Below are 25,535 nucleotides of genomic sequence, written 5' to 3' on the forward strand. Positions count from 1 at the left end.
TTTGTGATCTTTTTGCCCTACTTAGTGGGTTTTTTCAAATTCTCCTTTGAATGATTAATATTTGCTGTAGGGTAGTCTCATCTGCTCGGCCAGTCAGGGTTCCCTCTCTCTTTTTTTATTTCTTTTCCTGTTATGGTCGAGAAAAATGGGCTAAAATTCCAAAATCAGCATTCTGAAAGATTAGTATATTTCTGCCCTTTTATGTGCATGGGCGATTACGGTATCCTGTACGATATGCCAAAAGAACAAGAATCCTTTTATTAAGGGGAATATTGGCATGAGATGAGAATCCTTCCAAAAGTATCCAAATTTATCCTATATGATATCCAGCATACAACGTAAGCACACACATCACTAAATTTTAATTTCCGTTCGTTTGGTAAATGGGATGAGGATGATCGGTAAGCAAACAAAATTTCATAATTGTTCGCAAAAGTTAGTCATTCGCTAAACAATATTGGGTTACTTGGGGTCTTTATCAAAATATAGCAATGTTTAGACTTCAGCTCATTTATGGGGTCTTTACCATTTGGGAGCTGCTACCTTACAATCAATGTAAGGTAGAGCTCTCACTTTACCACAGCTCAATTTGTGAGAGGCTGTAGCTTACATTGATTGTAAGGTAGCCAAATCCCATTTTTGGAAACACCTTATTACCTACGTCATACGTGTTCCTTTATAGGTTCATCCATATCCCCATATCATTTATTGGTTAAATTCAATTCCTGCCAAAACTTCTCGGAAAAGCCGATCAACCGTAGGTAATAAATTCAATTACTGTGCGCCCCCCCCCCGGCCCACAAAATATCCATCTGTTCAATAATAGCTTCTGCATCACTTGTTGAAGAGTCTTATATGCAACGTATACAATCCGCAACACCGAACATCAGTTTGAATTGAATGTAATTGAAGAGGTCTCAAAATAAGTATTTAATTTCAAAAACGCTTAATTAACAGATTGCTTGACATGTTTGTAATTTAGTTTAGGAACGGCTCACTCTCTTGAAGGCCGCAGAGCAACTGATTTTTCCAAAGGCCATAAAAGCGATGTTCATACTATATTAAGCTATAAATGGGTTGAATTTTAACTCTATTTAGAACAGTCTCTTTCCAAAACACTAGCAACAGCTAAATGTGCTGAAAATTGTAGCCACTCAAATTGTAAGCAAGGTCAAAAGGATAACATTGAGCACAAGACAATCAACTAATAATCAATGTGTTCATAAGAAACAAGAGTAGCAACAATTTGATATATTTCTAAAGTTTTATTTCAGCTTAAAGTCAAAAACTGACAGCAAAACTCATCTTTCTTCAGTTCTGTATTATACATGTCAATGTTTCAACAATCAAATGAACTGAAAGGCAATAACAATAAGTATAATTTAACTCTACAAATTACCACTTCATTAATTGCAATGATCACATGGGTAGGTCACACACTGGACTTGTCATTACCATCTGCCGCAGCGGGCAGCGGCTGGAGTGCTTTAAGAGGATTCATGATAACACCGTCAATAAGCCCATAATCTTTGGCTTCTTTTGGGCTCATAAAATAATCACGGTCAGTATCCTGGTTGATCTTCTCAAGACTTTGACCAGTGTGGTAGGCAAGATACCCATTCAGGTTTGCCTTGTGATGCAGCATTTCATTAGCCTGAGATTCATGTAAACTAGTTACATTCACATCAGGGTAAAACAAGCAAATTGAAGTTACATTTGAATCAATTTCAGATCTGACAAAAACAGTGACTTCTAGTCAAGGATTAACCATGTCGCTGATGCCAATGCATCAGTCAAGTTCAATTTCACACCATTACTCAACAAGTGTATAAAGTTTTGGAATTGCACCCAAGATCCTAAAATCTCCTTCCCTAACCAATGGGGAATTAAAGCTTTCTCAAGAAAAAATCAATTTTACATAATTGTAAAGTTTAATTTCCCCAAATGATTTGGGATACTATAGGTAAAGCAGCTGTCATGGCATACTTCCATCCCTTCCCAACAACATTTGACTCTAAATAGCGACACTTAACATCGGCCCCTCTACAAGTTGCAAGAGCTACTTTCCCCACAGGGAGTGGCAAAATATTACTTTCAACAAAACTTCTGACATTTCACTCACTATTTTGGAAAACAAAAAGGTGACTGTCGGACTGAGTTTTCCCAGGAATGAGTAAAATAATATGTGACTAGGGAGTTCAATTTGCAGCAACCTGATGTAATTGACAAAAGAAACATGGTCCAGATCGCACTAGAGTTGCGAAGGGGCTTAGTTTTCCAATTATTCAAAAAAAAAAAAAAATTGGTGCTGTTGGCAACCTGGAGAGGGAGGGGGTGTTTGGGTGGGTTGGTGGAGGCACTGACGGGGACGGTGTGGATGTGCTGTGTTGGGTGATTGGTTTGTGGAGTGGAGGAGAGATATAAAGCATTGGGGTGTTCTAAGAGGAGGCAAAGGAAAGGAAAGGAAAAGGAGCATACCTGAATATCTATGTCGGTTTGCCCACCTTGTGCACCACCAAGAGGCTGATGAATCATTATCCTTGAGTTTGGCAAACTGTATCTTTTTCCTTCATTATTGTTTGAAAAGAGGGGGAAAACTTTAGCAACCCTTGTGATCATAAACTATATAAGGGAGGGAACTATAAGCAACACCAAGTCAGAGTACTTGTTTACCTTTGGCCCCAGCACTAAGCAGGAAAGCTCCCATACTGTTCAGGAAAAAAAATGCAATATCCATTACTAAATGAAAGAGGAAGAAAATAGGTACACAATATTCTCATGAGCAACCATAGAAATTCTCTCATTGACCATATGCTCACCATTAAAAGTTTGAATATTTAAATCAATTATTACTCTCCTGGATTTAAACTTTTCACTTGTACCCTCTACTTCTCTACTAAAATGAGTAGAATACTGAATAAGATAAACCTACAAACTAACCCTAGATGGCCAAGTATCTGGAATTAACTACACAAAATACTGCAAGCATGATTATCATAGAATCCATTCTAAAATTATGCAAAAAAGTATAGAACTGAAATTTTCCCACTTTCCTACCTACACAGACCTTACATCATTGGAATGCTGCATAATTGATGCCAGGGATTCTTCAAAGAAGGAGAAAACTATCTACCAGAAGAGCAAACAACCATGCTGCAAGAAATGCAAACTATCTACCAGCCAAAAGATTCTAGGATCTGGGCTAGGCTATCAAAAACTAACAACCACCAGACTCAACAAAAAAAAAAAGGAAAACAAGCATACGTAGATGACAATGAGAAAATTAAGGGCAAAAGAAAATGGAAAAACACTAAGAACATAAGCAAATATATGGCAAGTAGGAAAGAAATTATGGGATAATTAAACCCTCATTGTGAAGGAGACACTAATATTTAATTCAAAACACCAGCAGAATTCTTTTAGATTTAGAAGTTACACAAGCGTGTCAAAGATCACCTTTTTTGGAGGAAAAGAGAAAATATACTGATATCTGTCATGTACTAATCAAGCTACAAGATATAATGGTATAGCAAAACAGAAACAGCTAATACAAGAATCTTGTACCTAGCTGCTAATCCAACACAAACAGTGGAGACATCAGGTCGAATATGCTTCATAGTGTCAAATATGGCCATACCTGAATGTTCAAGAGGCATGCTAGTCAGGTGATTAAAGAAATAATAGGACAGAACATTATCTATACTAAAAAAATTTTGTCCAAAGGAAGATTACCGGCAGTAACTGATCCTCCTGGAGAATTGACATAGATAACAATATCCTGTTCAGAGGATCAAAACATCTTAACTGTTAAAATATTAGTGGAATGTTCTTTAACAAATAAAGTTATTGGCACAAGAGAATCATCTCAATCAATGTATCATCAAGAGTAGCAATGCAACAAGACAACAAGCATTATTTGCACAAAACACCACATCAGATGTTACAAGCTCAACAAAGGAAGCCTGTTTCCATAGACTTGATAACGATAGATCCAGGCACAACAGCCATAATAGTTAGCAGACAGACCTTGTGAGGATCAATAGCATCAAGATAGAGAAGCTGAGCTACAATAATGTTCGCCATGTCATCATCAACAGCTCCACCACAGCGAATTATTCTCTAACATCCAAAAATAAACACCAAGATCATAAGCAGCTAACACACTAAAAAGGAAAAAAAACAAAGAAATTAAAATTCAACAAAAATTAACCCTGGCTTAACCAAATTAAGTTCTTACATGCTGGAAAAGTTGACTGATAACACTCTGAAACCGCTCTTGCACCATCGGGTTAGCAGGTGGTGGCCCTTGCGCATGTACAGGGAAGTATGGTGAAGATGGGATTTGCAAATCATCCCTACATTATAAGTTTCAATAAACTTTCTCTCACGAGTTCAATGATTAAACAAAATTAAGCAGCTCTCGTGAACTTTTGCATGAACAATACCTAATGGACCAAATCCCCTGGCGATAACTTCTATCTGGAGCCCAAAACTTGCCAGAGTAGACAGCCCTTACTGAAGAATTCCGCAAATTCTTTTGAATACTAACTAGTTTCCTTGGTTTCCTGTAGAACTAAAAAACTTATACTTATTTTTGTCCATTAAGATAGGGAAAAAGAATTAGGTTTATGAAAAGGTCAGAAATTTCTTTGTTCTTGGTCAGGAAAAAAGAAAAAAAAAAACTGAAAATGGAAGCGGAGTTTAAAGCATTCTAGTGAGCTATATAAAACATTGAAAAGAAAGGAAAAGAGAAGTCAACTCTTTATAAATTCGTTTTCCAGCAAACAAGGATGATAAGTTACTAAATGTTGAGAACAAATTACCGGGAACCAATGGGGCGGAAGGTGTGAGAGAGTTTATGAGCGTCGATATTGGAGCTAGGGTTTGGAGAGACGACAAGAGAGTACAACGATGCCGAAGATGTGGAAGCGCTCGTTTGTGCCATATCTCTTCGATTTTTGCCGTTTATGTGGCAGTGTCTGAAAGACGTTTTCGGTAAATTAGGTGGAGGCTTTTTATTTTCCTCCAAATCAGAAGCGCCTTATCTGCTTGATGTTAAAGGCTGGATGTGGAGGGCGCCGGGATTTGGACCGATAAGAGTACCGTTCCAGCAACAACAAAAAATGACTTGCAAGTTGCAACTAACACTAACTTGACTTCTCAGTGAACTTGATTATGAATGTGAGAATGCATATCTCGATTATGGAAGGTGTCTCCCTTGTTCTACCCATCCAGAACGGGTCGGATCCTGTAACCGGATTTGTTACTGTTAAGTGGGTAAATTGATTTCTAAATTACTCAGTACCTATCAGATATTTTATTTATTTATTTTTCTGTGAAAGTAATAAATAGCATACAAACATTTTTTTTTTTTTAAAGTTATGAGATAGAGCTATCCACCCCTTGATAAAGTAATGTGCTTCACACTAATAACTTTAGCAAATAAATTACAAATGTAGTTGCATAATTTGTGACATGTGTGTATCATATCTTTGAAACAAATTTCACTAATCAATTCATAATGTATTGCATAGACAACACCTTAAATTTTGAAGAGTCTGTTGCTAAATGCATGACCAATTAATATACTTCATTGGTTATAAAATAGTCATCACCATTTGTTGTCGCATTCAATTTAGAAATTGAGAAATGAGATAGAGAACACTTTGGATACTTCTCAATTTGATTCACAACACATTATCAGCACAACTTTGTTCCAGTATAAGAAGTATCGTATTCTTTTATACTCTTTATTTTATTTGTTTATTTAACAAAACCATACTTACAAGTATGCTCTGTGGTTGCCATCAAATTAGAACCTCCATATCAGAAAATAACGATGGCTATAATAGTTTTGTGTTTATTTTCTACTAACATTGCTAGCAAAATTTGAAGTCAAAAGATTGAAGATGAAGGATTAGGGTATCAATCATTGAGTTGCTAACGAAAATATCTTTATTAATTAACGAGTTATTAACACAACTCAAAAGTGGTAATTACTTTAAATATAAGAGTACTTAGTTATAAGATAACTAGTTAGTTCAGGATTGAACCACATGAAATTTAAAATTTTGGTGATTAACTAATAAATAAAAATAATTATAGAAAAAATTAAGAAGAAATAGTCTAAATTAAAAAAAAAAACTAAAATTACGGGATCTACTTTTTGTATTTAAATCATAGTTATAATATTCTCTCATATTTATGTTTTGCGTTTTTTACCAATTTTAAAAATTATTGATTTGGTTCTTAACTAATCACTCTATAAATATATATAAGTATTAAGTGCATAATGTGTCATAGACGTATTAGAGAATATTATTGTATTGGCGTGTCAACGTTAGGTCTAAATACACACATAGATCTAAAAAGATCTAGATCTACAAATTAATATGAAACGAAAATAACCAATGGAAAATGCAACTTATAAGCATCTAACTAAAAACAATAAACTTAAAACTCACTTGAGATAATAATTAATTCCACAATGTGAACCATTCATTTTAGCTTAGAAAATCAATTACTCATATTGGCAAGTAAAACACTTATTTTATTTAATAAATCTGTGAAGTATAATACAAGAAAATGAAGAACAAAAGAGAAAAAAAAAACTCCTATTATTAACTGCACTTTTTCCTAAAATTTACTCTAGATTTACATCAATTTTTTCTACAAAACTCATCTCCAAAATCCACCACACATTTGTCAAATCTCTTGCCTTTTTATAGGCAAACTGAGTTGATTAAGTGTCCATTTACATGACATTTTTGATAAGCTTGCAATCATAACCTTTAAATGAGCTTCATTAATACAATCTAAGGGTCTAGAATTACAATCTTTATGGCACGTGGGATTTAACATAATCAATGGCTACAAATGAAGTCAAATAAGGACATTCTATTGCATGTTTGTCAAGATAAAGATTGATAAGTAGTAAATCTAGTACAATAAGGTGCACGTGAGCTCAAACACATGACACAATCTTAACTGTTTAGAATTAAAATTGGATAGAAGGGTTAATAATTCTTTCAAAGGCTTTTAAGTTTCAAAATCTAAATTTCACGTCTGTTTTTCCAGTCCAAGTATCATCAATATAGGGATTTATCTACAAAATACAAAAATCATAATAAAAAAAATGAAAATAGATAATTAATAAAATGAGTTAGGAATTTGTAAATGTGATGAAATTGTCAGTGTTATTAATATTGTAAGTGAAAAATAATAATTTTAACCTTAATTAAATGTACACTTTTTAGTGTTAATCAATTATCTATTTAATTTTATTTCTTTCATTTATATGCTTTTTATCTTGAAATTTAACATATATTTATTATGTTGTAGACACAGGGACTTTAAGCATAAATTACATTTGTCCTAAAAAGGAACAATGAAGATTATTGTTGGTTCTATCCCATTAATAGTTATCACATATTTCGACAGATGATATATTTACTGTATGTTTTATCGACTATCATTTTGATGAGATAAGTTTCTCTCCATTTCAGGAGAGAAAATACATCTTGCGGTAAGGCATGACCTTTTCTAGAGTTAGTGACTTAGTGTTAAGTATGTCGCGTCTATATCCTTGCACCTCTATAAGTGTAAAGCGTAGAGGGTAATTCATTTGTGGCAAATGGCAAATGCACGATGTGAAAATATAACTAAGTTAGTTGCTAATGTGCTTGACCAGGTCATTGTTCTTTAGGGACAAATTGTGAGCGGCTGAGGAAAGGTTTATGGCATGCCTGAAACTTGGTAGACTACTTGATTCAAAGGTTCCTTGAAAGAGAAAGATTATTTGTTAGAGTCTTGCTGCAAATGAGACTCCAAAAGGGCAAACGACCTTTGAAAAAAAAAAATGGAGACCGTAGTGATAGAATAATATCCCTTATAAAGGATAAGACCTTAATAGTAGGAGTTTATAAATAATGGGATTTTTATTGATATTGTGTATTATTTAAAAGAGACATCTAATTTGATGAGACGAAAATTCTAAAAGATATTTTAAAGAGGTAAAGGTTAAAAATCACAAAATGACTTTACTTACTCAGAAAAGTGTGGAATCGCAAAGAACACAATCATTGATGAATTTTATGTTCACGAGTAGCTATTTGAAAAATTGTTTGTTATTGAGATTATTTATCTTGCGAACTAACAAAAATTTTAGCTCTTTTTGATAATGTAAATGCAAATTATTCTTATGAACCCTACAAAACCTGTATGTACATGTGGGTGAGATTATTTTACTTATACTTTTGTAGGACTATTAATGAAAGCTTCCCTAGATCAACATGTGAAGTGACAGTGTATGGTACTAACACACCAGTTGAACAGACTATCAATTTGATACATGTTACCATTAGAGAGGGTATCGAGCACCAAAAGCACAAATTAAGAGGTCACTGATTAGGGGGAGCATTGATCAAGGGAGCATAATCTTTTTTTACAATGATTTCTGTGAATAATCTGGACATGTGTATTGTACTTTCTTTTTCTTGACCATATTGATTCCACTAGGTCTTTCTAGCAAAAATTTTTAACGAGGCAATTTTGAAGCACATCCGGCTCTACTTCATGATCCTTTAAATTGTATTTATTTTGCTTGTGGGTTTTTCTCCCGTGGTTTTTTTTTTTAAAGCAAAGGTCAAGTAAAATTATCATCAAGTAACGAATATTCTAGAAGTGTCATGAGATTTGTCTATCCAACCATTGATAAAATTGACACGTGTTTCACACTAGCAATTTTAGGAAATAAATTACAAAAGTAACTACATAATTTGTAGTGTATATATTACACCTCTTGAAACATACTATGAGTTGTGCATCACAGTAGTGAATTGATAAGGTGTTACCCTTAAAATTCAAACATACTATGAGTTGTGCATCACAGTACTTATGGTATCACGTAAAATTCATAAGGTGTTATCCTTATAAACATACTGCTGCTAAACGCACAACATAATGAGAAACTTCATTGGTTATAAAAGGCCATCACCTCACTTGAGAAATAAAATAAAGAACACTTTAATACTTCTCATTTTGATTCATTACACTTTCAACATTTTTTTCTTTTTCATCTTCATTGGTTATAAAATTTCTTTAATCTCAATACTACGACCTAACTTATAATAATATCTACAACATTAGGATGCTCCTTTGCAGTGAAAACTGAAGTAGCGGAAAGAAAAGAGTTATTTATGGTCCATGACCGAACAAGAGCGATTGGCGATTTTTAAGTGATCCGTGCTCATTGTTCACGAAGAATAAAAACTAACTGCAAAACTCATGGTTGACCGATATCAATAACCCAGCGGTGCCGCTTGAATAAGGGCAGTGATCATTCTTCTAATTTCAAACGCGTGAGCGACATTAAGACAGTCTACTTTGATTGAAAAAAACTAATCCATATCCTATAAATTGCGTACAAGCAGTATTGATTGCAACCTTTAAAGCCAAGACGGTGTATTTACCAATATTTATTTGATCTGTGTGTTATTTATGCCAAATGAAAATCTTGTACAAATCTGTCTATACAGAATGCAATTAAGAAAAAGACCTTCCCGGCTTCCCCTTGGCATCAGCAGGGTAGAGGCAAGGGCAACAATGTCAGCAGGTAGTTTCAGCCTGCAGTTTTTCCTGAATTGCCTTGTAGCATTGCAGACTGCAAAGAGGAACCTTTGACTTAGAATCTCGATACTTATATGGGTTAGTACAAGATGGACCCGCACAGTTCTCCCGTGGAGGAGGATAACTGCATGTACAACCGAAAACCAACCAAACGTTAATATAATGTGCACCAGTAGTTAATTATCTATCATTTATGAATGATTTGTTTGGATGTGTCAACTTCAATTTCCAACAGAGATAATACCTGGAGGGTTTGGAATCAAATATACTGGGGAAACCCATATCTTCAGGAAATGTCACAAAAGTTCCAGTTGGCCCACTGACCCATCTGATGGTATTTGATGCAAGCATCATTGCATTGGCAGCCTTCTCCTGTTTAAATTGACACAAGTGAGAACCAAATGATTAGCTTAAAACCGAGATTTTGAGCCAAACATTATATACCAAGTTTTCAGCACCTGTGCCAACTCTTCCTGGCGCTTTTTCATTTGTTTTTTTCGCTTCTCCCTCTTTGAATCTTGACCAAGTATTTTTCTAATAGCTTGTGCCTAGAAAATTCATACAAAACATGTTTCTTAGCAGTTACCGCCCATGTAGGTTCAAGACATAGATAATAACAAAATTGTAATTAAAAAACAACAAAACCTAACCTCAGATTCCCTATTAGCCTTCTCAACTTGCATTCTTCGTCTCTGAGCGGCCTCCGCTTTCTTTAATTGCTGCTCCACGTCTGTAAGCTTCTCCTTTTGCTCTGTAATGAAATAAGATAAAATAAAATAAAATGCACCACTATATGTAATAATTCAAATGTAAGCTAAATGACAGTAATGGAAGCTTACTTCTGGGTGGGGCTGGTGGTAACCCATTTGGGAACTCAATTAAGCTTGAACTTGGAGCAGCAGAAGCATCTTTGCTAGACTGTAGAGCCCGTTGACGCGTAGTAAGCGTCATTTCCCTCTTAACGTCCATCAATGAATCAACAGATTCCTTCTTCTGCTTTTTCTGCATCTTACCTCCTACCTCGCCATCAGAGACTGGCTCTTCTTCTTCCTCATAATCAAACTCTTCAGACACTATATCTGGTCTAGACTTTTTCTTCCCATCTTTGCCTGACCTTAAAATGCCAACATTTTCCAAACTAGACACTCTAGAAAATTTTTGTAGTTTCTTCCCTGATTCTTCATCTTCTTCTTTATATCTACCAATAACCTTTGAAGTTTTAAGCTTCTCTAGGTACCGTATCTCATCGTCCTCTTCATCATCAAATTCTCCACCAAGTTCACGCTTTTTTGGTACCCGCTTGCTCTTTCGAACAGATCCAGATTGCCCTCCGTGTCTTGCAATGGGATTCTTTCCAGAACTCTTCTCCATCAAAAAATCCTCTTTCCCAAAACCTAAACCACCTCTAGAGAAATCCTTCCAGGGGATCCCTTGCAAACCACCCCTCTTATCTACAGCGGAATCAATATTTCCCTGCAATAAAAAAAAATTAAATATGAAGATTACACAGGATTCTAATTAGTAATCAATAATGAGAACAATTATTAAGGTGCAACAAAACACATTACCACAGAAGATATCTTTCCATACAAGTAAAGTGAGTTTTTGTCAAACTACATAAATCCATGTGTACATGTCTGAAATTAGTCTCATCATATGTTTCCAAGAATCAAATTAGGTGGCTATTCACATGGCAAAACTCAAAAACTCTATATTCTCAACAGACCTCGATGCATGTTAAATAGCCTGTATGTAGGTGATCTCAGTTAAGTGAAAGGGACAAATTATTCAGATGAGAGAGAGTAAATAGTCAAATGAAATTACCACAACACCAAGATAATAAGGTTACCATATTTCATTGACTCAGGCCAACAAAATGCCAGAGTCATTTACCTGCAGATTCTGCTTCTTCCACAGACTGGAGTCATCTGGGGACTGGGAACCCTTAGAAGACCCACCCCCTGTTGCAACATTGGCTGTGGAGTTGGCATGAATGGTACGTGTGACACCACCAACCTTGAGCTTAACCTTTTTCACCTTATTGTCCAATCCCGCATCAAAATTCGCTCCCAACTGCCGAAAACTTTGGCTTTCACCATTTCTTCTCCAATTAGCAGGGGCAAGGACACCTTCACTAGATCGTTTATTGTTATAGCCACTTCGCGCTGGTTCATTATTATAGAAAACGTTAAATCCTCCATCCTCCTTCTTACTCCTTTTCTGTGGTTTTTCACCTTCAGTTCCAAAAGCAGAAGAAAACCCGGATATACATTGATTAAGATTAAATTCTTTCCTCTTCGGTTTAATATCACAACCAGGATTCTCATCACCAGAGGCCCTGCTCACATCATCAGAAGGTGGTGTGGAATCGCGGCTTTCAACAAAAGACTGTGAATCAGGCCTAGGCCGACGGAAAACTTGAGTCCTCTTCTTCCTCACAGCATTGTTAATGCCATCACGAAGAGAGCCCCCAAACTCTTCCATTAAAATAAAATTGTTAATGACTCCTTTTCAAATCATGTGCATTAAGCATGCACGTAGCAATTTTGAAATGCTGCACCAAAAAGAAAATTAGAAACCATGCGTTCTTGTATAAGACAAATCCTACCACATAACTGAATCAATGTTCATCCAAATAGAAAAACAAAAGCATACAACTTAAAAACCAATAAAAATAAATTGAATCAAAATAACTTATAGCCAGTAGTGATACAAAAAACTTGAGTTTATAATGCAGAGGATGCAAATACAAAGAATACACCTCACGACATAATAAGCATATCAGAAAACAATTCAAATGCAAAAAACCGAGGCAATTAAAATGCAATCACAAAGCATAAAAAGGAAAAAAAAAAAAAACCCCACTAAACAGTAAAGAATTCATATTAAACGTAATACAAGCAAGAAATCAAATGAGAAACCCTTAATTGAGGAACAAAACGGGCAATTTCACATCAATCTATCATATTGCAATCCTAACAACAAACAAATCTAATACCACTAAATCTTAAACCAATTTCCTAGAATTACAAAGAAGCCGCACTCCACAAATACTACCAATACAATACAACACAGTAAAGAAAACACAAACACATTCATCAATTATCAAAAAGGAAGAAGCCCCAGATCAAGAAAGATTATTTACCTTCTCTCTCGCGCAAGAAACCAGAATAGAATTCGAGAAACCAGGTAAACGAAAAATAGAGGAAAGAAAAAGAGAGAGAGAAGAATTGAGATGTAAAGATTTGGTAGAGATGAGGGAATACGGCAGCGTTTTTGGTTATGATAGACAAAAGTGTGGGGGTTAGAGATAAGAGTTAGGGTTAGAGAAGAATAGGTGACAATGATGAGAATGTCTATGAGAGAGGTAAAGGAAAGATCACTAATTATCTTCTTGCTCTCCATTTTTTTGCTAGTGCCACGCCCCCTTGCCCCAAACCCAAACCCACACACTCACTCACTCTCGCACTCCGCTGTGTTTTATTTTTTTTTGTTTTTGTTAACGTTTTGGATTTTAAGTTTTTTTTTTGTTGATTCGGTCACTTTGACTCGAGCGATACGACTCGGTTAAACGACTCAGTTCGACCTCTCTCTCTACTCTAAGCCTGTCACTCTCTTTATATTTTTGCTTTGTTTTGCCTTTTATTCTTTCCCATCCTTCCTCTTCTACACGGTTACTGCAAGTGTGTGCGCAGGTTTAGGCCATGCGCACACGTATGCTCACGTTAGTGGCATCATCTCTTACGTGTCACGTGTCACGTGTCACGTGTCACGTGTCACCTTGCTATTATTAATAATTTAATATTATGTATCCCAAATTAAATTATGGTTCTCATAATGAGAATTGGGAGTCCATGAGGAGCCCCCCTCCTCTTTCTTTACCTTTTTTTTCCTCACCCCCCCCCCCCCCCCACCGCCCCCCAAATGTTTGAGCTGCGTTGTATTTAAAAATCTATCATTTTCTTGTAATGAAATGTACTGACACGTGCATTAGACTGCGTATTTAAATGACTTTAATAAAACTTTTGCAGAAATGATAAAGCACTGGGCTTTTCACCCAACAGTAACTCACTGCTCTCGACATATGTTACAACTTGTATATCAGGACTCATGGTATATGTTTAATATAACTTATCTGCTATTTAAAAGTATTATTTAATCTTAAAAATTTTTAAATCAAAGATTTTTAGTATTACCAGGACTCATGGTGGTATATGTTTAATATAACTTTTTAACTTTTTTAACTTTTTAAAATTAATTTTAAACTCCCAAAAACAATGTCAAACGGGTCCTCACTATATTTAGGATTATTCAATAAAAAATTAAGTTGCACTTCCACGCTTTTCGGTTAACAAAAAATTATCTACTCTAACATTACCTTCTTTGGTATTCTTCGCACTGAGGTCTATGACTCTATGTTAATGTAGTTACAAACTTCCAGTAATTGTTCGTTAAATTCCGTACACGACAATAACTATGTACGCGAATTTGAATCAGGTGTTTGTATGATTCCGTGAGGATCTTGTGCCACATTTGTATCTATAATGGTCGAGCTCTTTTTTTTTTTTTTTGGTGTATTAAATCATCTGGTATTCAAAAATCACATTGGGTCTCGATTAATCGATATTCGAGCCGGGTAGAACTACTAGGGCGGCAAAGCTCTCCCAATAAGTATTTAACGCAGCTGCATTCCTAAGCTTCGAACCGAGGACCTTGGTTAAGATAGAACATCCCCATGCCAGTTAATCTATGTGCTTGTTGGTATAATGGTCGAGCTTTAATAACACAAGTATCCTTCTTCAAAAACCTTCCATGGGTCCACATATTCTAAAGTCTAAAAGAAAACACAGTATGAGACGGAAAGCAAATCCTAAGAGCACTCATTCGTAACTACACGATCAAAGTTATAATAAATTTTTTATTATTTACCACTTTGCGTATGTGGTTGAGATTCATACTCCACCATAAATCAACTTTAACATAGCCATAACCTAATAATATTCGTTTAAACCCAAACAAAAAAAGGAAAAAAAAAATGCGTGTACGTCTGAAGCTAAAGGATAAGATTTGAGAGATCAGACACACAGAATTTGGAAACTTTTGAATAATCTGAACTAAGAAATGAGAAGCCATATGCAAATGTGTAAATGCATTTGCTTATTAATTAATTACAAAATACTTTTTTTTCTTTAAACGAAAAAAAAGTATGATAACTTATCCTCCCTACATTTATTATATATAATATGGAACTAGAATATATATAACAAACAACGTATACATAAGCAACTAATAACGATTAATCAAAAAATCAAATACGAAAAGACTCTCTTCCGCAGGCTCAGGTGTTTATAATAATGGGCATGGCCACGAAATTACCAATGTTCAAGTTGTTTTTAACGGCCATTTTGAGCATCAGATTGACATCTCGTATTGGCGATTTCCCTGATGGAAAGACAGCTTCACATTCATTAATCGCGGTGACCATAGAGCCGAGTTGGCTTTCCAATTTGTTAAACTCGCGAGCGGGGAGGGCCTCGGCTGCTTGCTTGGTGCTGTTACCAATGGTACGATATTGGTCTTCGCAGAAGTTGAGTTGGTCCGTCATTTCTTTGGATTTGGATTCTTTTTTGAGTTTCTCGGCCTGCTCGATGGCTTTTAGGCAACGCTGGGCGAGAAGTTTTAGTCCCGCTTGGAGGACTGACTGGGCGTTGATGGTACCACCGGATTCCATGAATGGAACGACTGCTGAGGCGCATTCGTGAGGGAATTCTGCGCTGAAGCACAAACGTTTCAGGGCAGGATCCACTTCTTCTGATCTTTGCGCGGCGGCTGCGCCCTGCAGTTCTCTAGATGTGGCTTCAACGTTTATTAATGAAAGGAGAGAAGATAATGCGGCGGCAAATATGAATAATATGGTGGATTTCTTGTTACTAAACGCCATTATTAAATTTTTATTATTATTCTTGCACACTTCTGCAAGTCTGGGAGGAAAACAGAAGTGTGAAACTAGAAACACAATAGATATATATATAATTTTATTACTCTCTAATTAGAGCGAGAGACACAGTAATGGGAGCAAACCAGGATGTGGGGTTATAAACAAATTGATTATGGTTTTGCATGGAAATACAAGTTTCCATGCAAGTTTTACGCAACCACATAGATAGGTTTTGACCCGGTAAAATCTAAAATGCCAGTGGAAGTGGAACAGCCATAACCTAATTCCCTTTAATTAATTCCTTCCAGGAGCATTGGTATCGTTCCACATTTCCACTTAAGCCCTCCTTCAACCAGCGCCCGTTGTTAGTTAACACTTCTATAAATAAATACCGCGATGCCGAAAAGAGCTTCTTGTCCGTTGTTAGTTAACACTTTTATAAGAACTTTTATAATTAAAAACTCCTGAGCTTTTTCCGTTTACTCTACACACACATGTATATTATAATTATTTTACTAAACAAATACGTAATAATATCAGTCTCTAAATTTTGAATTTTATTCTCATTTTAATAAAATGTGACAACATTATATCTTTGCATAATACTATAACATAAAATTTAGGAACCAAATATATCAACCCAACCATACGATTGATAGGGTCATAAAGACTGTTCCCTCCTCAAAAAAAGATTTAGATCCTGACGTCATGTGAAGAAGGTCCTTTGTGTGGCTGCCGATTATGTTAGAAGAGTGCGTTTGGTGTGCCGTGTTATATTGGGCTGTACGGAATAATAACTAATTGTATTATATTAGAATGTATTAATAATATTGTACTAGCGTTCAGTGGAGTATGGATTATATTGTGTATTTTTAAGATTTTATATTATTAAATGACTATTATATATTTATATTAAATAAATATTATATGAATTTAATAAATATTTTAATATTTAAATTAGTTGATTAAAAATCATTGTCTGCGGCGGGCGTCAGCATCTTTTCTTACTTATCAGATAAACATAAATTAATACATTAAATAAATATAATATTTGATTTGTATTGAATATAATAATTGATATTAGATAAATAGTTAAAATGAAAAGGAGCATGTGAAAGCTAGACCCGCAAGGGGTGGCAGCAGGTCTCATTTGCATATCGATTGCCGCAAAATCTTTAAAAAGTATACAAAGTTGTTTTTCGCATTCAAGCGCAGGTCTACATTACATTAGAGTGCAGACACTCTCCCAGTAAACTATTGGTTGTAACATGTCAATAAATTGTAACATAAATGCAAGACAACATAATAATAATAATAATAATAATAAATAAATCTAAATGTTAAAATCTTCATTACGAGATTTCTGTGTTTATGCACGTCTATTTCAGTAGTATTTTGAGGTGGGAGGTGGCAGCTGTCGTGGCTGGAAAGGATTGCAAGGAGAGCTCTAGCGAAAAATATGTTTGAATTAAACAAGCTTCTGGCATAAACCTCTTTCTGCTTCTGCTACTGCAACTTTCCCCAGTTTGAAAAGAAAGGGCTAGCTAACAAGGTGGTTAGAACGAGGTAAAGGAAAATGCCAAAGCAAAATTTGAGAGGAAGAACCAAAATCCAATAAAGGTGTGTTTACTAAATAAGAATTCCAATGACCTAAAATCAAAATAAGGAGTTGGAATAAAAAAAAGTTATTTACTTGAGCGCTAGTAATCAGAATTAGAATGAACTATATTACTATTAATGTATTTACTTTATTTTGAAATTGAAATCAAAATGAGTTAAATTATTATAAATTTTTGAAAGTCCTTAATTAGCCATTGTCATAATTATTATTTTATATTTTAATTATTGTGATTATTTTTATTCACAATAACAATAATAATAATTAATTATTGTTGTTAATAATAATAATAATAAATTGATAAATTTTAATTTCAACAATAATAATAAATAATAAATCAATAATATTAATAATAATGACATTAATAAATTATTATTATTATTACTATTATAATAATATATTTTTATTTTATTTCATTAAATTTTCATAATTCCCAAATTACCCTCAATTAAGTTTTGTCACTGTTACATTTTATTCCATGTAGAAGTTTTGTAATATTTACAAATAGATCCTTTATTGTTTTCCCATCCTCGTAGAAATTGATTTCCCATTAGTTAACTCAAAATATGTGGGCCCCACATAATTCTTTTCCATTCTACCTTCTACTTTAACAAATAAATACTATCAATTATTTTCATTTTGAATTCTGATTCTTTAATCCTACAAGCAAACACTTGCTAAGAGTAGGAATGACAACTTAACCCGGACCTAGCCTAGACCCCAGACGAACCCAAAAAATCAAGGCTGGGTTCAACCCTTATCGGAGTGAAATAAATCTAATATCTAGATTCAATTTTGTTAACCCAGACGTATCCAAGTCTGAGGATAGATTTAGGTGAACCCGCAATTTTGTAACATGGATCGAGATATCTTATTTTAGTAAGTTTTTTAATTATTTTTAATATAAATAGAAAAATTAACCCAAAAAAGTGCCCTAATTTCACTTCCACATATCGCAGCTGTTGCAGCCAAAAAACCAAAGCCAAATATTTTCCTTTCTCTTCAGCTCGTCTCCTGATCAAATCAAATCAAATCACCGTGCTCGCCACCTTCACAGCTCTATTCATCATCATCATCATTATCAACAATCGTCGTTTGTCGAGCTGTGATACGTTTGAAAACGCTACGTTCATCATCAACTGCTTGTGGAGAAAATAACATTGATAGGACGAAGTTGATCATGGCTGTGATGCTGTGTTCATCATCATAGACCGTTGTTGCAACTAGTAACCAACTCGCCTACTCCTTCATTGGTTTATGGTTGTCTTGTTTCTTGTGTTTATGATTTATGCATGTCTTTTAGATGGAATTCCACAGAAAGCAATACTTTCTACAAGAACATTTGAGTGATGAGTGAGCTACAGCCAAACGAAGTAGAATAGAAAATGATGAAGAAGAGTTTAGACTTTAGACATGTGGTTTGAAATTTGAACTTTGAATTGTGGACTTATGTTATGGATTTACATTTCTGAATGTTTTATTGCTTAAAAATATTGATATTTAGAATTTGTATTTGTTAATGAATGTTTTAGAATCTGGGTATGTATTTGTATTTTGATTTTTTCATTTCTTTTAACCTTATTCACTTATTTAGGTTTAAAAACCGCAACCCAAAAATTTGGCCTCGACCCAGATGCAAAAAAAAAAAAAAAGGGGGGGGGGGGGGGGGTCCTTCATATTCGGGTCTTGTACACAAAGAAAATGGTATCCAGTCCGGAACCGAGAGCCGAACCCGGAACCGGACACATATTTAGCCATACCTAAGAGTGGAAATTCTTATAATAGAACGAGACTATAGGGAAAAAATCAATAAAAAACCAGGAAAGCCAATCCCATAAAACAAGCTACAGGAGATATATACAAAATTCCATACAACATGTAGAACCACTGTCTAGGGGAAAACTGAACCGTGGTTCTCCACTAGTTGTAACAAAAGATCATCAGTTGTCCTCACCCGTCACAATTACACAACCTATGAAATCTGTGGAGATAAACAAAATGGAAAAATCCTGTGCGTCATACTTCAATTTGGGGAAATTCCCCACCTTCAGTTTTCTGGCATCAAAAGACTAAGGTTTCTGGTTAACTTACTTTTTTGAGTGTTTATCGACCTTCATGAAGATCTTCAGAGAAAACGGCTGTTCGAGATACATTGTCGTTATCAAAAGCGCTTAAACCAGAGTAAGGACCAGAAGAGAACATTGAAGATGTCCCATCAGAGTCAAATGTAGTTGATGATTGCCTCAGGTTGGCCCGATTGTTGGAAGATGTTAGTGTGGGATCCTGACACTCTATGACACGCTGTACCATTTTAAGTGACTGTACCACTTCACCCATTGTGGGCCTTTGGTTTGCCTCAGGAGCAACACATGCAGCTGCAATGGTGCAAACCCGAATAAAATCTTCCTTTGGATACTTTCCTCCAAGCCTTGGATCAGCTAGCTCTTCCAGCCGATCCTTGTCTCTAAGAATTGGCCTGGCCTGAAAATATAAGCCACTGGTTTAACTTTTTGCCAGATGATTTAGTTAAGTGAAAAACAGAGGTTGTTATCTTTAAAAGAGGCGTAACAGCAATATACCAAAAATTGAACCAACAAAGATCTGTGATGTATAAATATGAGAAGACTGATAATTGATGGTTCTATACTAACCCAAGTGACAAGGTTCTCCTGTCCAGAAGGTTGCGACATATCCACAGGCTTCCTTCCAGTCAGCAACTCCAGAAGGACAACTCCATAGCTGTAAACATCACTTTTTACTAGTAGATGTCCAGTCATAGCATACTCGGGGGCTACATACCTGTCAATGAATTCCATTCAATATTGATACAGAGAGTTTTAAAAGGAATTAAAAAATCATGCATATTACTAGAGAAAGAAACCAACCCAAACGTGCCCATCACCCGAGTTGATAAGTAATTTGTCCTGCCTTCAGGTGCCTGTTTGGCAAGACCAAAATCAGCTACTTTGGCATGAAAGTTATTCTCAAGTAATATATTGGATGCCTTGAAATCTCTGTGAATAACACATGGTTGAGAGTCCTCATGCAGGTATGCGAGTCCTCTTGCAGCATCAAGTGCAATCTTCATTCTGGTTTCCCAATCCAGATGACAATTAACTCCCAGTGGACCTGAGGTAAAACAAAACCATTGAGAACCTTGTATCAGGTAAAAGATATCTAAAAAAGAATTTTATTCCTCAGATGCTCAATATTCTGGCAGGAAAAATCAAGTGAAAAGCACAATATCAAAGATGCCAGCACATCTACCAACAAAGAAAGCAATTTACCATGGAGCCAAGACTCTAAACTTCCATTGGGAACAAGCTCATAACAAAGCAGGTGCTGTGAAGAATCACGGCTGCTATAGTAACCCACAAGTTTCACAAGATTGCGGTGATGCAACCTGCTAAGCATCTCCACTTCCACCAAGAACTCTTTATCCCCTTGTTGCCCTCCACAAGTAAGCCTCTTGATTGCTACAGCTGTACCATCACTCAATACACCCTTGAAAACTCTCCCAAATCCACCCTCTCCTAGTATGCTTGCAGGTTCGAAATTGTTTGTAGCTTCTTTAAGTTCTTCGTAGGCTAGAAATCGTGTACTAGTAGGGTGGGGAAGGGATCCTCCCAAAGTAACTGCATCTGCAGTCCGTGGCTTTGCTGGAAGAGAAACAAGAGAATAAAATGAATAAACAAGTATCAAACTGGTTGTTATGAAACATTTGAACTCTAACAAGTCCTACTTTGTAAACCGCTACTCTTGTCTGTAAGGATAACTTAATGTTTCAAAATAGTTGCTAAACATACCCAACTCCCCTTGATGCAGTTTACAAGCAGCAAACTACAAGATAAGTTATTAAACTCATGATAGGCTTATGCAATATCAACCAATTCCTTGTTCACGGGCGGGGATGATCTTTCTAGTTTGGAATTACATACAATTTCTCTTTCATAGCAAACAATAAAATCCTCTCATCAGCTGATGAAGTGTTCTTAGGCTTATAAGTGTCAAAAAGTAATATATCATGGAGAATTAACAGCGAAAAGTCAAATTTTTCTAGAGTTGACCAGAACTTTGTGAGATGCTACAGAAATGAATGATAAAGGCAATATTGAATTTGTATTTGTTCAAGTAGGCAAAAATTTTGCTGCATACTGAAATCCAGAGCAATACTTGTCCCATTTTCTATGTTTCTAGCATTTTCTAAATATGTTTGAAAAATAATCGAATAATTTTGTTCAATATTAGAGGGATGCCTGGTATGAGGTTTTTCTTTCCCGAGGCTACAATAAATACACAGTTTTGATAACGAATATGAAAGAAGAATCTTTGGCAGCCCATTTTATATAGCTGTAAAGTGAGAGTTTTACTAAATTATATAGTCAATGATTTATCTTATTATCCATTTTTTCTCCACAACATACTACAAAGAGTAGCTATAAAAAGTTAGTCCATGCTTTCACTTCTGCTCACAATTATATGTTGTGCATTAAAAACTAGAGTTCGCAAAATTTGACACGATCTGATTACCTGACACAAGTACAATGCAAATAAATGAGTTTGAGTCATCAAATTTAACACGATTATTAAATGAGCCGGGTTCGGGTCAATGCAATTTTCTTTTTCTTTTTTCATGTCAAGTTAGGGTTAAAGTTATTGCCCCATTTACCCGATTATTAACATGACTATATTTTCTATTCTAAATCAATTTGTAGATTCTTATCAAAACTCAAATATTGAACATAATTCTCTCTTCTTCTTCTTCAATTTTTTTTTGGGGGAGGATGTGTTATGGTGTGAAAATATACGTGATGTTTCACATATAAAATTCTAAACAGATTTAGAACTTCAATAGTGTAAGTGTAAATGCGTAAAAAATTAGTAAACATGTATATATACATATATATGTGTATATACGCGCGCGCGCACACACACACACACACACACACACACACACATGTATATATCTTGTGAAATATATAGATATTAAGCATGTTATTGCGTAACCTATTTATTTTATGTGTCGGGTTAGGGTCTCAATATTTTGTCACGATTATTAAATAGGTCATGTTTGGGTCAACTTAAATTTAACACGACACGAACATGACCTAACAACCCGTTTTAGTAGGTCTAGTAAAAACTATCAACAAAATAACCAGAGAGGTAACACATAGATTAGACCATAGAGAAAGCACAAAAATGCATGGACCTGTATTTAAGACACATACCAGTTTCTTTAGGGGAGGCTTTACTCTTCCTTCCACGGAATGCACAAGAACAAATAATAAGCACAGATATGATGGCAGTGATCAGTAGGCCAGTACCAATACCAAATATAAGAATCAAATTTGAATGTTTCCCTTTATTTGAGGTACTGGATGACGAAGAAGGGGATGCTCGATGTGTTGGTGCTTTCATAGGTGGTGAACTAGCAAGAGGAGCTGCAAAACCAGATGAAAAGCTTTACCGTGGTTCATCAATATAAGTAAAACAAGATTAACATAAATAAAAATCCACCTATAATTTACAAGTAACACAGAGAGAGTTATCAGCGAAATAATAATAATAATTCATCAAATACAAGTGTCCGTCAGCACATTACAAAAAGTCTTGCAATATCAACCATGCTTCTTCCTGATGAATGATCAGAGTGAAATCTTACCCTGAGATGGAGCAGGAGGCTCAAACCAGGTAAAATTAAGGAGCTTGTAGTCACCCACTAATGTAGAGTCGAAATGAACCTTATGTGTGGTAAGAGAAAAATTTATTGCAGAAGCATCACTGGCAGAAAAACTGATTCCCGTATGTGGAGTAATGTCCATTGATATGTTTAATTGTGACAAGCTAAGTACATAAAAGTTGATCAGCTCAATTTGAGAAACTCGCAAACCAAGCTGCGATGCTAATTCTTCTAGAAAAAGATTCCAATTTGGGTTTTGTGATACATTTAAAAGTACAAGGTCGAGCTTTATAGGATACACACAGTGACAACCATGACTTGCTCGTTTCAACACTGTGTCAGGTTTGCAACAATCTGGCAAAATAAGATAAGAACACCAGTGTGAACAAATAATTTGCCATCATTTTTGGTTAGCATATATAATATTGAAACAGAAGGCCAGTGGATCAGCAAGCCTTTCGCTAAAACAATAACAGACAGACAAAAAAGTGATGAAACAATTGCTTAGAATACATCTTACCGGAAGAGTCGGGAGATAGAGGTGGCTCAGCTAAACCAGAAGGAACTGTACCAGTGCTGAACTGTGCTGGTGAAATATTTGCCAAGCCAGCACTGGGAGGCTCTAAGGCACTCCTCTTCATTAATGGTTTGGACAAACTTGAACTAGTAGGAGGTTGCCTAGAAGTAATGTGGGGGCCACAGAAAGGAGGATGAGCGGGAGCACCATGAGGCAACAAATGTTTTCTTCGTGATCTACGAAACAGTGGCAGATTGGCTGGCAGGGGCAGATCAGGAATAGCTGGGGCAACCAAAGGTGCTTGAGATGGAGATACGGATGTTTCCTTGAGTAGATTGTCAGCTAAATTGGCATCAGTGAAGATAACAATGCTACATAAAATGAACAAAATTTCTGGCAACAAATATTGGGCCTTTTTCAATAATCCTGCAATCAATATTTGGAAAATATTCAATTGACCAACACAAATAGAATTTCGCGAAAATAGAGCAACATTAATCAGACTTTTTATATTATCAAGAACATGTTACAATAATTAAACAAACACAGTTCAAGTCCAGGTATGCATGCATACGTCTTTTAACCCAACAAGAGTGAACCATCACATTAATTGTTTTGCCACAAGTTTTCATGTGTGTGCATGTATCAGTTTACGGGGCCTAGAAAATGAAAAAAAAAAAAAGTATAAGAGCTTGCATTAATCATCTGAACTAAAATTAATTTGCTTTCTAAAATAATAGGGATGAAACATGCTACCTGAAGTTTTAATTTCATTTATTCTACTGACATTTCTCTGCAAACAAACAAATTGAGAGACAATAGGTAATATAAACCTTAATTACTATCAAAACTCAGTAGATCGACAGCCTCAACACACCTATGATTAAATATCAAAATAAAAACAGAACCAAGAAAGCAAGGTAAAAGATTCTAAAACTTCTGCGAGGAAGACACTCAGACATACCCAGCAAATGCTCCGCAGCTCAAACAATTAAATCAAGAAATCCTAATTGCTGAGAAATTATTAGAAAGCGCAATAAGTTATGTTCCTAACTCTGAAATTCTACAAACTAAGAATTCAAAATTTTATATTCTAATAGTAACTACCATAATTTAGCAAACCTCAAATTCCAGTTTTTTTAGCTACCGATTCTAATCACTTTTTTGTCTCCTGCAATTTCTTAGCTTCCAAACCAACATTACAAAACAGTGCAATAGCTCAATTTAGGCGAAATAACAAAATGGTAAAGCTCTTATAAAAAAAAAAAATGGTAAAACGTATGAAGATATAAGATTACCGGTGGTATCCGAAACTGTGAGCACCGACATCACCGACGCCGTTGATTAACCCAAATGCTTTAGATCTGTGAGATTTCAAATAAATCAACGGCGAGATCAGACCACACCTAAATGCGCATAAGACACGAAGACAAACGCGAGACTATAAGCACAGCACGTCTCTAACAGCCACTGAAGGAGGATCGAAAGGCCGAGATTTCGCCTTTAAAATAACAACTTTGAGAAAATGACTCAACGCTAAAACTGCCATGATTCACTCAGTTGAAATGAATCCTAGTTTTGAGTTTTGAAGATATTGAGCTAGGAGCTGAGCGAGAGAAATCAATTGAAGCGATATTGTTGGTTTTACTCTGGTTCATGTACTGGAGAAGCTTTTTGGTACAGTAGCAGTAGCCTTGGAGTCTCGGTTTTTGTTTTTGGAAAATATTTTTATTGTTTAATTTTGGTGTTTTAAAATTATTTTTATTTATATTTTGCTTTTCTTTACTTTTGATGTGAGCAGCGAAGAAGCGTACAGGCACAGGCTCTTTAATTATGGCAGCGTGCGCCGTTAACGGAAAAGAACAAATTAAATTAACGGCACCAACACCAAAAGGGAGAAAAAGTGGTCGCTGCTTCGGCAGTTCAGGTGCTTGCAGTGAGTGAGTAGATACGCTGAAGTGGTACCATGTATTTCTTCCGTGGACAGCCAAGAATCTAATATCTAGGCCGTCCGATGTTGCCGGCAGTAGAGCATATACTTTTCCTTAAAAAATATAAAAATAAATCGGATGATAGAAAAGAAAAGAAAAGAAAAGAAAGCAAATCTGCTAAATAAAGACGTTATCGCCTTGTCATGCCCCCAGTTGAGACCACG

General features: G+C 35.4%; 4 protein-coding genes across 5 annotated transcripts; all 4 read right to left on the reverse strand.

Annotated features, from left to right (window-relative positions):
- Positions 1-1,236: 1,236 nt before the first annotated feature.
- LOC102607512 (ATP-dependent Clp protease proteolytic subunit 5, chloroplastic) lies at positions 1,237-5,201 on the reverse strand. Its single transcript, XM_006492280.4, has 9 exons — positions 4,824-5,201; positions 4,446-4,565; positions 4,238-4,355; positions 4,027-4,119; positions 3,733-3,778; positions 3,565-3,637; positions 2,674-2,708; positions 2,479-2,567; positions 1,237-1,654 (listed from the first exon to the last, which is right to left on the reverse strand). The coding sequence occupies exons 1-9, from the start codon at positions 4,943-4,945 to the stop codon at positions 1,433-1,435; spliced, it is 918 nt and encodes a 305-aa protein (XP_006492343.1). The 5' UTR covers positions 4,946-5,201; the 3' UTR covers positions 1,237-1,432.
- A 4,244-nt stretch (positions 5,202-9,445) lies between these two features.
- Positions 9,446-13,261, reverse strand: LOC102607806 (uncharacterized). Its single transcript, XM_006492281.4, has 7 exons — positions 12,773-13,261; positions 11,521-12,181; positions 10,467-11,100; positions 10,278-10,378; positions 10,086-10,175; positions 9,872-9,999; positions 9,446-9,751 (listed from the first exon to the last, which is right to left on the reverse strand). The coding sequence occupies exons 2-7, from the start codon at positions 12,109-12,111 to the stop codon at positions 9,607-9,609; spliced, it is 1,689 nt and encodes a 562-aa protein (XP_006492344.2). The 5' UTR covers positions 12,112-12,181; positions 12,773-13,261; the 3' UTR covers positions 9,446-9,606.
- Positions 13,262-14,965: 1,704 nt separating this feature from the next.
- On the reverse strand, positions 14,966-15,568 carry LOC112496030 (uncharacterized). The gene has a single exon (XM_025093057.2). The coding sequence runs from the start codon at positions 15,566-15,568 to the stop codon at positions 14,966-14,968; it is 603 nt and encodes a 200-aa protein (XP_024948825.2).
- A 3,421-nt stretch (positions 15,569-18,989) lies between these two features.
- Positions 18,990-25,205, reverse strand: LOC102609545 (probable serine/threonine-protein kinase PBL7). 2 transcript variants are annotated; one of them, XM_006492288.3, is made up of 8 exons: positions 24,679-25,205; positions 23,384-23,806; positions 22,846-23,217; positions 22,412-22,624; positions 20,471-20,842; positions 20,069-20,312; positions 19,835-19,982; positions 18,990-19,664 (listed from the first exon to the last, which is right to left on the reverse strand). In XM_006492288.3, exons 1-8 carry the CDS (start codon positions 24,707-24,709, stop codon positions 19,287-19,289), a joined length of 2,181 nt encoding a protein of 726 aa, XP_006492351.2. In that variant the 5' UTR covers positions 24,710-25,205; the 3' UTR covers positions 18,990-19,286. The 2 variants fall into 2 exon arrangements, with proteins under 2 accessions (XP_006492351.2, XP_024948816.2); XM_025093048.2 differs by having other exon boundaries at positions 23,384-23,705; positions 24,679-25,166.
- Positions 25,206-25,535: the final 330 nt, after the last annotated feature.

The sequence above is a fragment of the Citrus sinensis genome, chromosome 3, assembly GCF_022201045.2.
Source record: "Citrus sinensis cultivar Valencia sweet orange chromosome 3, DVS_A1.0, whole genome shotgun sequence".
Classification (NCBI taxonomy): domain Eukaryota; kingdom Viridiplantae; phylum Streptophyta; class Magnoliopsida; order Sapindales; family Rutaceae; genus Citrus; species Citrus sinensis.